Below are 15,148 nucleotides of genomic sequence, written 5' to 3'. Positions count from 1 at the left end.
AGCTGATAGCCTTACAGGGATTCCCTTGTATATGACTCCTTGTTTTCTCTTGCTGCCTTTAGAATTCTCTTTAGCTTTGACTTTTGCCATTTTAATTATGTATGTCTTGCTGTGGGTATTTTTTGGGTTCATCATGTTTGGGACTCTCTGTGCTTCCTGTACCTGGATGTCTATTTCCTTCTTCAGGTTTGGGAAGTTTTCAACCATAATTTCATCAAATACATTTTCAATCCCCTTCTCTCTTCTTCTGGGACTCCTATAATGTGAAGGTTCATATGCTTAATGCTATCTCAGAGATCTCTTAAACTGTTTCAAGTTTTTATTTATTTATTTATTTATTTATTTTGCTGTTCTGATTCAGTGATTCCCGTTATTCTTTCACATCACATATACATTCTTCTGGATCACTCAGTCTGCTCTTCATTCCTTCTAGTGTGTTTATTTCAGCTATTGAATTCTTCATTTCTGATTGGGTCTTTTTTGTATTTTATAGTTCCTTGTTAAAATTTTTACTGTATACATCTATTTTTTTTCCTAATTCAGTAAACATTTTAATTACTAATGCTTTGAATTCTTTATCTGGTAAATTGTTTATTTTTATTTCATTATTTTTTTCAGAGTGTTTCTTTTGCTCTTTTAATTGACAGCAGTTCCTCTGCTTTTTCATTTTGCTTAACTTTCTCTGCCTCTATGAATTTAGGTGAAACAGTTACCTATTGTTGCTTGAAGGGTTGTTCTTATGCGGGGCCATTCCTGTACAGGTGCGGTGTGTCCACTGCCTTTGGTGGGAGAACTGGATTTGATATGGATCCAAGTCACATCTTTCCTCAGGGTTTGCTGGCAGCTATCACCTTGGTAGGGGGTGGGGCTAGAGATGGAGAGGCTAGAGCTGGAGCCCAGTGTGAGGCAGGGCTTCCTTTCTGCTCAGTGGCTGTCACTGCCCTATCAGGGGTAGGGTCTGAGCCCAAGTTGCTGGAGCAGAAGCCCTGAGGGTCGGGCTCAAGCTGGCTCTGTTCCCCTTAAGTGTGTATTTTCCCCTCTCTCTGAACTGGCACTTTTGCCCCAGAGTGGGGGAGTGCTGAAGCAAGTGGGGCGTGTGAGGGCTCTCTGCTGCTGTTGTCTGCAGACAGAGGTCCAAGCTGTCTCTAATGCACTGCCTGTGCAGGCACGCACAACCGTGCACAACTGTTTTCCTTGTTCCGCTCAGACGCAGACTCAGGTGCAAGTCCCCTTTGTTCCTCACAGCAGGTCACTGTCCTCAGCCTCCACCACCCCCGCCCTGTTGTTGAGCCATATCACTGGGCAGGTGAGGCCTATGTGGACACTTGGCCTGTGATCAGGGGGTAAGCTGTGGTGGAGCAGCTGCTGTCAGGGGTCGGGGCTACTTCAGATGCACTGCTTGAGTAAGCTCAACAGTGGCTGCCACCATCCCACTCAGGCCATGCCCAGGGACTAGTTCATCTCTGCATCCCACAGTCGAGTCTTCTCCCTAGTCATGGCTGCCCCAGATCCAGTGCTGCTCTGTGACATGGAATGAGCAGAATCAGAGCCTTTGCTTGGCTTGGGTGTGTGCCAAGGCAGTTATGGGAAACCCAGCAGCCACTAGAGCAGACCACTCTCCACCCTGCCTCAGGGCAAGACAGCACATGAGTGTTCCTCACAACTGGAGTCCACGCTTCTCACAGCCCCCCTGTTAGACCCAGCAGTCCTCCAACCAGCTGAGAGGGCTCGTCTCCTCTGTATAGGACCCCAGGACTGGGGCACCCAATCTGTGGCTCTCACTGCTTACTCCCCAGGGTGAGTGTCCAACTGTGTGATCTTTCTTGCCCTCTGAAGTCCCCTCCCAGGAGCACAGGTCCTGATCTGATTGCTTTTTTTTTTTCCCTTCCTACCCAATTATGTGTGTATCATTCTTACAGCCTTGGAGTCTTTCTGCCAGTTTCCAGTTAGTTTTCAGTGAGAGTTGTTCCACATGTAGATGTATGTTTGATGTGTTTGTGGAGGGAGGTGAGCTCCATGTCCTCTTACTCTGCCATCTTGATTGATCCCCTTTGGTAGTTTTTAAAACAACCCAAATAAAGACCATCTATATTTGCCCTCTTTATTTTCACTTCCATAGAAAAATCTTTAATCTAACAATGAACAACAGGATATCTCTTTCTGGTAGGCGAAGACAATAGGATTTCCTATATGTCAATGACCTATTTGGTGAAATTCTTACTTCTTTTTAATTTACTTATAAAAAGAAAAGGTTATGTATTACTTAAACTTATCTAGGCCCTAGTTCTTATTAGTAAATAGCAACATGAACTTTATTAGCTGCTTAATAAAATTTCAAAAGTAAAAATGATTAAAAAGCAACCATAAGGTTTTTTTGTTCTTCTGTATAATTGTATTTACCTAAGTAATTTAGGCTTGCCTTTGGATAAACTGCTTTGTGTTTATTTTTCATTGCATCTGCTACCCAATGAGTCCTGGTGAGGTACATTCCCTCCAGAAAATATAATAATCGACAATAAGAAGGATTTTGGAAGAAAATGATTAATGTTAAAAATGTGACATTGACTTAGTTATTTAATTAGCAAATGTTAAATATCTTCTATACCTGTATTTACTCACCCACAAGTCCTAAAAGAATGTAGGCAATAATGAACAGTATGAAGATCATGCAGCACAGCACATCTGTACAACTCCTAAAAACAAAAAGGAACAAAGAATTAAAAGCGTCCTGAGAAGATTCACATAGCATCCGTTTTCCTCTCTCTTATGGACTTAATGTGTCTCCCCCAATTCCCTATGTTGAAATCTAACCCCCAAGGTGATGGTATTAGAAGGTGTGTGTCGGGGGAGAATTAAAAGGGGTACAAAATAACTTATTGTTCACTGCAAAAAAATATAAGAAGGGAGAAAAAGACAATAACAACAGTGATATGCCATTTTATACCTAATAATTCTGAAAGGTAAATCGGATGCATTTCTGCAATCAAAGACTTCAGCAGCAGGGAGTGGTTATAGTTCCATGATTAAAGAAGTTTCCCCAGAGCTGTTAATATTTATTTTCTTGATTCTTTATTTGTAAAATGTTTTTAGAGGTTAGAGTACACCAACATCAAGAAACTTTTTTATTTGAAATTGTAATTTAAGCTATTTGATTTTCTTCATGCTTCCCAATACATGGTATAATAAAACAAATTAGCCATTTCCATTCCTCTCTCTCTCCATTATCGTTCTACATGCACAATTAAAGGGTATTATTATTAAATAAAGGATTGACTGCATAAGCTTTCTATGAGGAATGGAGTTGCAATTATTTGAACAACAATGTCTATAATGCATTAAAAAATGAAATGCGTCTAAATGGTAATTTTCCAGCTATTCTGAAAGCTGGATATCGTGAAATGAGGTTTAGAGAAAATTTAGCTCATAGAGACTTGGTTATTTTCTAAGGGATCACAAGTCAAACCAGTATCCAGTAGGATACTCAGGCTTTCAACTAAAGTATTTCCTATTTCTAATATTAAATTTTGTTCAGCTCCTAAGCGGTCTAGAAGGTCAAAACTATATCTTGAAAGTATGAAACAATACAATCATTCTTTCTTGAAACTTAATGAAGAATCTATTAGTAAAGAAAAAGATGGACCTATTTGACAGGATTAAAAGATGTGCATGAGAATTTTCATAGCAAAAACTTCTTGTTCTAGAGGGCATATGGATATGTTCCAGTCTTTTACCACAAGCAGGTGGAAGTTACATTCTATTTTTAGTGGTGGTAGTAATAATAATAACGAATGATAATTGTACAGTAACAGACACAGTAATACCTTACACATTGATAAATCCCTGTTTTACCTTTACTGCTCTCACATACATAACTTTGGTTTTTAGGGGTAATGAGGTAAGCTGACTTATGTAAGGTCCATGAGAGAGAGGTAGTTACAGAGGCAGACAAATATCTACGTCTCTGCTGCCTAACCTTTTTCATTTAGTGTTTATTCTAATAAGATTACAACTTTCTAGAAAGACTCCAAGTAGCCGTATCTAAAACTCCATACACATCCTTATTACTCTACCTCACAATAGGAAATGGATCCACCATAAGGAAAGCTAATCACAATCAATTCAGAAACAAACTATCACTTGTTTAAGTCTAATTTCAACCCAGGAATTTTAAATTTCATTGGGACTGAAGAATTATGAGAATAATAAAGAGAGAAGAAAACAGGCACTCTAGTTTTCTTTGGTTAACAACCACTGAAGGGCTTCCCTGGTGGCGCAGTGGTTGAGAGTCCGCCTGCCAATGCAGGGGACGCGGGTTCATGCCCCGGTCCGGGAAGATCCCACGTGCCGTGGAGCGGGTGGGCCCGTGAGCCATGGCCGCTGAGCCTGCGCGTCCGGAGCCTGCGCTCCGCAATGGGAGAGAGGCCACAACAGTGAGAGGCCCGCGTACCGCAAAAAACAAAAAACAAAAAACAACCATTGAAGGCAAAACCTGGTGGGGGTGAGGAGAGGATCTGGCTCGTGTGCATTCTGACACATCCTACCCAAGATCAGGTTCTCATCCTGTCAGGGCAGTTGCTGAATAGCCTGATACCTAATAACGAATGCCTGCAGGTGAGGAACTAAAGGAGAGAAAACTAGAACAGTGGTATGTTTTTACTAGAATCTTGAAGCTGTCAAAGCCCTGTGGGTAATGGTAACTACCAAGGAGACAGGGATGTAACCAGAAGCCCCAGCCAGGCTGGCCAGCATCCTGTAATATTATATCTATAGTATGTTTATATCTACATAGTTACATTGTATATAATACATACTATAATGCATGTTTATAATGACAATATCATATAGTATTATAAGGTTTTCTCTTCATATTATGTAGTAAGCACAGAGAGAAGTAAACATACTAGAAAGATGAATAAAAGAAACTTAAAAACAGAGCACAAGGAAAGAAGCAGAAACACCCCCCCCCCAAATTTCTAAAAAAGTAAAACCCACACTCCTCGGCTACTGGCCCTAATGAATGGCATCAGTCAGGGTTTGGTTCCATGTGGGGTTTTACATTATGATTTCTCTTTCTTTTTAGTGCCAAGGACACACTACAGCCCCAAGGGCTACTGTGTACCCACACAACCCCTTCCCCCAGCAGTCTCTCACCACAGTGGGACAGCATTTCTCAGTAATTCACACCTTGACATGTTTGGGGATTCTATTCTGGGACTAGGAAGGATAACGAATTCAAGTCCGCTTTGCTTTTCTGGAACTCTGCTTTAGAGAAATAGAAGCCGATACCCCATGGCCAGACTGGTTAATTTCATTTTATTTAAGCATGGAAAAATGTTGAACAAAGTGAAAATTATGGAAAATTCAAGAGTTTCAAAACATAGGAAAGCTTTTCTAGATGAAACATTCTTATTTCTGAAATTTTTCCTATAGTGATTTGATTCCCTTTGCTGTTTAAAATTTTTCTTTTAAAAATAGGGGTGTGTGTGTGTGTGTGTGTGTGTGTGTGTGTGTGTGCTTTCAGATAATTACAGTTATCTGTCATTTTTTTCCCCAGTAACTCATCTATTTCTCTCCACTTCCTCAGATACATTCCCTACTGGAAAAAAATCACTGCGTAGAAAGTTATTGGGAAATTGAATATGAAGAAAATATAAAATATAGCTTGGCCACCATTTTGGGAGTCAGGAACACAGCAGAAGCTTAATTCAAATTTTAGAAGTTATAGCACATCGTCATTGTTTCTTTCTTTGATTTCAAGGTATCTTTACAATCCCAAGTATTCTGTAGAAAATGAGCTATTTTTTAAAAACCAAGTACTTAATTTGGATAATTTTGAATACTCTTAAGATAGCTATTGAGGTAACTGGGTGATACAAGCTCATGGTTTAAAATCATTCTTAATCATGTTCTAGCTAGCGGCCTGTCATAGCTGTACATTTTCCTCAGTTGGGTTCATTTTTACTTTTATAGTAAGAACCACTATAAGAACCACTGTACTAACCTAAAAATGGGTTGCATGCCACTGAGTTCTAGAAAGAAGATTAAATATACCTGAACCCTCTCCCCTACCCTCCCTCCAAATCAAAGTCCAATTTTTTCAAAACAAGCTGCTTACACTCACGTTATAAGAAAGTTATTCAAATTTTTATTCAGATTAAGCTGTCCTGGCATAAAAGTATTTTCAAAAGTTAAACTAGAAGTACCATTGCTATCTTATATCTATTTTTCCAAATTGCAATAAGAATAGGATCCCAATTATATAATCATTTGCAGATTTCCCTTTCCTGCCTATCTCTAACCCACAAGTACAGAATGCCTACAGTCACCTCAACTTGAAGCCTTGGGAGTTTCCTTTGACTTTCCCTTTTTCGTTGCTTATCTTTCATATTCAGTTGATAAGTTCTCTTGATTCCTTCTCTCTGATGTGTCTTTCATCCACCCCTTCCTTTCTATTCCTGCTGCCTGGACTTGGTCCACATTCTCTTAACCACTCTTCAAACTATTACTGTGGCCCCTTAATTGGGCTCCTGCATGTAGTCCCTGCCTGATCCAAATCATTCTGCACATCACTGATATCACTGATAGGGGACAATGTCACTTTATTATTTAAAAATTGCAGTGCTTCTCCACCACCTGTTCAATAATTTCCAAATGCCTTAGCTTTATGTTTAAGAACCTACAGATTTAATCCTAGTTCAAGCCCCAGACTACCTTTCTAGCTTTTCTGCCTCTATTCATCTCAATGTGCTTCAACCAACTTGGACTTTTTCACTTATTGAATACACCATGAAATCTCCCTTGACCACACTCAGAGCTCTCTGCTCATGGTCCTTTTAGACTCATCCTCCTAGGACATCATATGTCCCAATTTGTATGAAACAGCCAGGGTTTACACCTATTATCCCGGAGTAACAATTAGCAATATTCCCTTTTACCATGAAAAGTGCCCCAGTGTGGATCTCAACCCCATCTACTAAAATCCCATTCTTCATATGGTCGGATTCCCTTCCTCTTCTAGGGCTGAATAACATTCCATTGTATGTATATGCCATATTTTTTAACCCATTCATTTGTCAATAAACATTTAGGCTGTTTCCACATCTTAGCTATTGTGAATAGTGCTGCAGTGAACATGGGAGTGCAGATATATCTTTGAGATCCTGATTTCAATTCTTCTGGACAATGTGGATAAACCTAGAGGAACTTACGCTAAGTGAAGTAAGCCAATCACAGAAAGACAAATAACTGCAGTATTCTACTAATTTGAGATATCTAAAATAGTCAAACTCATAGAAAGTAGAATGGTGGTTGCCAGGGGCAGGAGAGAGAGGCAAATGGGGAGTTACTTATTCAATGGCAATAAGTTCCAAGTATGCAAGATGAGTAAGTTCCAGAGAACTCTGGTACAGCATTGTGCCTATATGTTTAACACTACTGTATTGGGCACTGAAAAATTTGTTAAGAGGGGAGATCTCACCTTAAGTGTTCTTACCACAATTAAAAAAAAACACATAGCATGGAAGACATGATAACCATGGCAAGGCTGCAATATATAGGAATATATTTGTGCAAGTTCATAAGTTATTTGCATTTAAAATTTTGCTATGAGTAAGCATAATACAGGTATTAAATATGTGATTGCAAATGTAAAACTTTTTTAACTTAAAAAAATTAAAGGGGAGACCTGCAAGATGGCAGAGGAGTAAGACGTGGAGATCATCTTCCTCCCCACAAACATATCAAAAATAAATCTACATGTGGAACAACACCTGCTAAACACTGGCAAAAGACCTCAGACTTCCCAAAAGGAAGCCATACATGGCCGTGTGGCTGACAGGATCTTGGTTCTCTGGCTGGGTGTCAGGCCTGAGCCTCTGAGGTGGGAGAGCCAACTTCAGGACACTGGACCACAAGACCTCCTGGTCCCACATAATATCAATCAGTGTGAGCTCTCCCAGAGATCTCTGTCTCAAGGCTAAGAACGACCAGCAAGCTCCAGTGCTGGACACCCCATGACAAACAACTAGCAAGGCAGGAACACAATCCCACTCGTTAGCAGAGAGCCTGCCTAAAATCATACTAAGTTCACAGACACTCAAAAACACACCACCGGATGCACTCTTGCCCACAAGAAAGACAAGATCCAGACTCATCCACCAGAACACAGGCACCAGTACCCTCCAACAGGAAGCCTACATAACCCACTGAACCAACCTTACCTACTGGGGACAGACACCAAAAACAACAGGAACTATGAACTTGCAGCCTGCGAAAAGGAAACCCCAAACACAGAAAGTTAAGCAAAATGAGAAGACAAAGAAATACGCAGCAGATGAAGGAGCAAAGTAAAAACCCACCAGACCAAACAAATGAAGAGGAAATAGGCAGTCTACATGAAAAAGAATTCAGAATAATGATAGTAAAGATGATGCAAAATCTTGGAAATAGAATAGAGAAAATACACAAAAGTTTTAACAAGAACCTAGAAGAACTAAAGAGCAAACCAACAGTAATGAACAACATAATAAATGAAATTAAAAGTTCTCTAGAAGGAATCAATAGCAGAATAACTGAGGCAGAACGGATAAGTGACTGGAAGATAAAATAGTGGAAATAACTACAGCAGACCAGAATAAAGAAAAAAGAATGAAAAGAATTGAGGACAGTCTCAGAGACATCTGAGACAACATTAAAGGCACAAACATTCGAATTATAGGGGTCCCAGAAGAAGAAGATAAAAAAAAGGGACTGAGAAAATATTAGAAGAGATTATAGTTGAAAACTTCCCTAAAACGGGAAAGGAAATAGTCAAGTACAGGAAGTGCAGAAAGTCCCATATAGGATAAATCCAAGGAGAAACACGCCGAGACACATAGTAATCAAAGTGACAAAAATTAAATAGAAAGAAAAAAATATTAAAAGCAGCAAGGGAAAAGCAACAAATAACATACAAGGGAATCCTCAGAAGGTTAACAGCTGATCTTTCAGCAGAAACTCTGCAAGCCAGAAGGGAATGGCAGGACATATTTAAAGTGATGAAAGGGAAAAACCTACAATCAAGATTACTTTACCCAAAAAAGATCTCATTCAGATTTGAGGGAGAAATTAAAACCTTTGCAGACAAGCAAAAGCTAAGAGGATTCAGCACCACCAAACCAGCTTTACAACAAATGCTAAAGGAACTTCTCTAGGCAGGAAACACAAGAGAAGGAAAAGACCTACAATAACAAAACCAAAACAATTAAGAAAATGGTAATAGGAACATACATATCAATAACTACGTTAAATGTAAATGGATTAAAGCTCCAACCAAAAGACATAGACTGGATGAATGGATACAAAAACAAGACCCACACATATGCCTCCTAAAAGGGACCCACTTCAGACCGAGGAACACATACAGGCTGAAAGTGAGGGGATGGAAAAAGATATTCCATGCAAATGGAAGTCAAAAGAAAGCTGGCATAGCAATTCTCATATCAGACAAAATAGACTTTAAAATAAAGACTATTAGAAGAGACAAAGAAGGACACTACATAATGATCAAGGGATCAATCCAAGAAGAAGAAATAACAATTGTAGATATTTATGGAACCAAAATAGGAGCACCTCAATATATAAGGCAAATACTAACAGCCATAAAAGGGGAAATCAACAGTAACACAATCATAGTAGGGGACTTAACACCCCACTTTCACCAATGGACAGATCATCCAAAATGAAAATAAATAAGGAAACACAAGCTTTAAATGATACATTAAACAAGATGGACTTAATTGATATTTATAGGACATTCCATCCAAAAACAAAAGAATACATTTTCTTCTCAACTGCTCATGGAACATTCCACAGGACAGATCATATCTTGGGTCACAAACCAAGCCTTGGTAAATTTAAGAAAATTGAAATCATATCAAGTATCCTTTCCAACCACAACGCTATGAGACTAGATATCAATTACAGGAAAAAAAATCTGTAAAAACTACAAACACATGGAGGCTCAACAATACACTACTAAATAACCAAGAGATCACTGAAGAAATCAAAGAGGAAATCAAAAAATACCTAGAAACAAATGACAATGAAAACACGATGACCCAAAACTTATGGGATGCAGCAAAAGCAGTTCTAAGAGGGAAGTTTATAGCAATACAATCCTACCTCAAGAAACAAGAAACATCTCAAATAAACAATCTAAACTTACACCTAAAGCAATTACAGAAAGAAGAACCAAAAAACCCCAAAGTTAGCAGAAGGAAAGAAATCATAAAGATCCCATCAGAAATGAAAAACAAATGAAGGAGACGATAGCAAAGATCAATAAAACTAAAAGTTGTTTCTTTGAGAAGATAAACAAAATTGATAGACCCTTAGCCAGACTCATCAAGAAAAAAAGGGAGAAGACTCAAATCAACAGAATTAGAAATGAAAAAGGAAAAGTAACAACTGACACTACAGAAATACAAAGGATCATGAGAGATTACTGCAAGCAATTATATGCCAATAAAATGGACAACCTGGAAGAAATGGACAATTCTTAGAAATACACAAACTTCTGTTCCTGAACCAGAAAGAAATAGAAAATATGAAAAGACCAATCATGAGCACTGAAATTGAAACTGTGATTAAAAATCTTCCCACAAACAAAAGTCCAGGACCAGATGGCTTCACAGGCGAATTCTATCAAACATTTAATGAAGATCTAACACCTATCCTTCTCAAACTCTTCCAAATTATAGCAGAGGGAGGAACACTCCCAAACTCATTCTACAAGGCCACCATTACCCTGATACCAAAATGAGACAAAGAAGTCACGAAAAAAAATAACTACAGGCCAACATCACTGATGAACATAGACGAAAAAATCCTCAACAAAATACTAGCAAAAAGAATCCAACAGCACATGAAAGGGATCATACACCATGATCAAGTGGGGTTTATCTCAGGAATACAAGGATTCTTCAGTATACGCAAATCAATCAATGTGATACACCATATTAACAAATTGAAGAATAAAAACCATATGATCATCTCAATAGATGCAGGACATGCTTTTGACAAAATTCCACACCCAGTTTTGATAAAAAATACCTTTCAGAAAGTAGGCATAGAGGGAACTTACCTCAACATAATAAAGGCCATATATAACAAACCCACAGCAAACATCGTTCTCAATGGTGAAAAACTGAAACGATTTCCACTAATATCAGGAACAAGACAAGGTTGCCCACTCTCACCACTATTATTCCACATAGTTTTGGAAGCTTTACCCAAAGCAATAAGAGAAGAAAAAGGAAAAAAAGGAATACAAATTGGAAAAGAAGAAGTAAAACTGTCACTGTTTGCAGATGACATGATACTATACATAGGGAATCCTAAAGATGCTACCAGAAAACTAATAGAGCTAATCAATGAATTTGGTAAAGTAGCAGGATACAAAATTAATGCACAGAAATCTCTGGCATTCCTATACATTACTGATGAAAAACCTGAAAGAGAAATTAAGGGAACACTCTCATTTACCACTGAAACAAAAAGAATAAAATACCTAGGAATAAACCTACCTAAGGAGACAAAAGACCTGTATGCAGAAAATTATAAGACACTGATGAAAGAAATTAAAGATGATACAAACACATGGAGAGATATACCATGTTCTTGGTTTGGAAGAATCAACATTGTGAAAATTACTATACTACACAAAGCAATCTACAGGTTCAATGCAATCACTATCAAACAACCAATGGGGGCTTCCCTGGTGGCGCAGTGGTTGAGAGTCTGCCTGCCAATGCAGGGCACACAGGTTCGTGCCCTGGTCCGGGAAGATCCCACATGCCACGGAGTGGCTGGGCACGTGAGCTATGGCCGCTGGGCCTGCACGTCCGGAGCTTGTGCTCCGCAACGGGAGAGGCCACAACAGTGAGAGACCCACGTACCACAAAAAACAAACAAACAAACAAACAAAACAATCAATGGCATTTTTCACAGAACTAGAAGAAAAAATTTCACAATATGTATGGAAACACAAAAGAGCCCGAAGAGCCAAAGCAATCTTGAGAAAGAATAATGGAGTTGGAGGAATCAGGCTCCTGGACTTCAGACTATATTACAAAGGTTCAGTAATCAAGACAGTATGGTACTGGCACAAAAACAGAAATACAGATCAATGTAAGAGGATAGAAAGCCCAGAGATAAACCCACGCACATATGGTCACCTTACCTTTAATAAAGGAGGCAAGAATATACAATGGAGAAAAGACAGCCTCTTCAATAAGTGGTGCTGGGAAAACTGGACAGCTACATGGAAAAGAATGAAATTAGAACACTCCCTAACACCATACACAAAAATAAACTCAAAATGGATTAAAGACCTAAATGTAAGGCCAGACATTATAAAACACTAAGAGGAAAACATAGGCAGAACACTCTATGACATAAATCACAGCAAGATCCTTTTTGACCCACCTCCTAGAGAAAGGGAAATAAAAACAAAAATAAACAAATGGGACCTAATGAAACTTAAAAGCTTTTGCACAGCTAAGGAAACCATAAACAAGATGAAAAGACAACCCTCAGAATGGGAGAAAATATTTGCAAATGAAACAACTGACAAAGGATTAATCTCCAAAATATACAAGAAGCTCATACAAGCTCAATATCAAAAAAGCAAACAACCCAATACAAAAATGGGCAGAATACCTAAAGAGACATTTCTCTAAAGAAGGTATACAGATGGCCAACAAACACATGAAACATCACTAACCATTAGAGAAATGCAAATCAAAACTACAGTGAGGTATATCACCTCACACCAGTCAGAATGGCCATCATCAAAAAATCTACAAACAATAAATGCTGGAGAGGGTGTGGAGAAAAGGGAACCCTCAGCACTGTTGGTGGGAATGTAAACCAATAGAGCCACGATGGAGAACAGTATGGAGGTTCCTTAAAAAACTAAAAATAGAACTGCCATACGACCCAGCAATCCCACTACTGGGCATATACCCTGAGAAAACCATAATTCAAAAAGAGTCACGTACCAAAATGTTCATTGCAGCTCTATTTACAATAGCCAGGACATGGAAGCAGCCTAAGTGTCCATTGACAGATGAATGGATAAAGAAGATGTGGCACATATATACAATGGAATATTACTCAGCCATAAAAAAGAAAGAAAACTGAATTATTTGTAGTGAGGTGGATGGACCTAGAGACTGTTATACAGAGTGAACTAAGTCAGAAATAGGAAAACAAATACCGTTCGCTAACACATATATATGAAATCTAAAAAAAAAAAATATTGGTTCTGACGAACTAGATGCAGGAAAAGAATAAAGATTCAGATGTAGAGAATGGACTTGAGGACACAGGGAGGGGGAAGGGTAAGCTGGGATGAAGTAAGAGTGTGGCATGGACATATATACACTACCAAATGTAAAATAGATAGCTAGTGCAAAGCAGCTGCATGGCACAGGGAGATCAGCTTGGTGCTTTGTGACCACCTACAGGGGTGGGATAGGGAGGTTGGGAGGGAGATGCAAGAGGGAGGAGAAATGGGAATATATGTATATGTATAACTGATTCACTTTGTTATAAAGCAGAAACTAACAGACCACTGTAAAGCAATTAAACTCCAATAAAGATGTTAAAAATAAATAAAGTAAGCAAATCCCCCATAAAAAAATTAAAAAATAAATGCCCCTGAATTGAAAAAAAAAAAATTATAATCCCAACTTTCAAATAAGGTCAAATGTCACCTCCTTCATGCAGTTTTCAACTAAAAGAGATCCCTCACATCTCTGTAGACTTACAGAAACTGTGTTTGTACATCTTTAAGGCAATTATCTTCCACCTTTTATAATCTAGACGGGGGGTGGCAAACTGCACGCCAAGGGCCAAATCTGGCTTGCTGCCTACTTTTGTATAGCTTTTTGTGAACTAAGAATGGTTTTAACATTTTAAAAATAGCTTTAGAAATCAAAAGAGTAATATTTTGTTATATAAGAATTACACAAGGGCTTCCCTGGTGGCGCAGCGGTTGGGAGTCCGCCTGCCGATGCAGGGAACATGGGTTCGTGCCCCGGTCTGGGAGGATCCCACATGCCGCAGAGCGGCTGGGCCCGTGAGCCACGGCCGCTGAGCCTGCTCATCCGGAGCCTGTGCTCCGCAATGGGAGAGGCCACAGCAGTGCGAGGCCCGCGTACCGAAAAAAAAAAAAAAATTACACAAAATTCAAATCTCACTGTCCATAAATACAGACTTTTGGAAAATAGCTACACTGATTTACGCATGTATTGTCTATGGCTACTTTTGTGCCTCAATGGCTGAGTTGAGTAGTCACAATAGAAACCATCTGGCATGCACAGCCTAAAATTAACTACCTGGACTTTTTTAGAAAACGTTTGCTGACCTCTGATCTAGGCCGTAATGCCCTCTGTGGCAGCATTTAGCATAGAGTCTTGCATGCTGCAGACATATGGCAATCTATGTCCCATGAACGATCAGTAAGACATCTCTGACAGACTAATACATCATAAGCAGGCTCTGGTGAAAATCAGAGTGCTATATTTCAAATTTCAGATCTTTTTGGTTGGCGTGGTGTGGGGTGAGGACTCTTTGGTGAATGTGTTGTCTAAGGATTTAATTTTTTGGTTCAGCTTAAGCCTGCCCCCTAGATATTGCTGTCTCCAGTAAAATAAATCATAGAAGAAAACCCATTAGATTCAGAGGTAATAAGAGAGTTTTATTTCTTAAGTTCATATTTCAGTTCTACACTAGTTCTTCTTTTCTTACAACTGTCATTCTGACTCCTTTTCAGGGACAGCTTTCTATCTTCATTCAGAAATTGATTCATTTACTAGTTTTCTTTCTTTGTGGCAGCTGAAATTCCAGTGATGTCAACCATTCTGAAAGGTCATTAATATCAAGCATTAGAGCAAGAATGGAAGTCTTATACATAGTTATTCTCTGACAGATCATCCATTTGTGCCTAATGAGTCAGTTTAGGGACTGTCCACTGCCATGATTCCAGTCTGATGATCACCTCTCATTTGAAAGTTCTTGGTGTCACCTGGGTACATCTGTTCCCTACATAGCTGCATTTATAACCCACAGTCTAGAAGCACTGCTCCTCTGTGGTTCTGCTGGC

General features: G+C 39.0%; 1 protein-coding gene across 2 annotated transcripts in view; it reads right to left on the bottom strand.

The window, feature by feature from the left end:
- SLC44A5 (solute carrier family 44 member 5) overlaps positions 1 to 3,240 on the bottom strand; it is a 99,014-nt gene extending 95,774 nt beyond the window's left edge. For both annotated transcript variants that reach the window (XM_022581073.2, XM_022581071.2), the window contains exon 1: positions 2,620 to 3,240. In XM_022581073.2, the coding sequence (XP_022436781.2) occupies positions 2,620 to 2,749 (130 nt within the window). In that variant the 5' untranslated portion in view covers positions 2,750 to 3,240. The remainder of the gene's footprint in view (positions 1 to 2,619) is intronic.
- Between the last annotated feature and the right edge of the window lie 11,908 nt (positions 3,241 to 15,148).

Source organism: Delphinapterus leucas, chromosome 1 (genome assembly GCF_059928025.1).
Source record: "Delphinapterus leucas isolate spDelLeu-1000000601 "Yukka" chromosome 1, BTC_Dleu_Yukka2, whole genome shotgun sequence".
NCBI classification, from domain to species: domain Eukaryota; kingdom Metazoa; phylum Chordata; class Mammalia; order Artiodactyla; family Monodontidae; genus Delphinapterus; species Delphinapterus leucas.
This window is presented reverse-complemented; position numbering and strand designations above follow the sequence as displayed.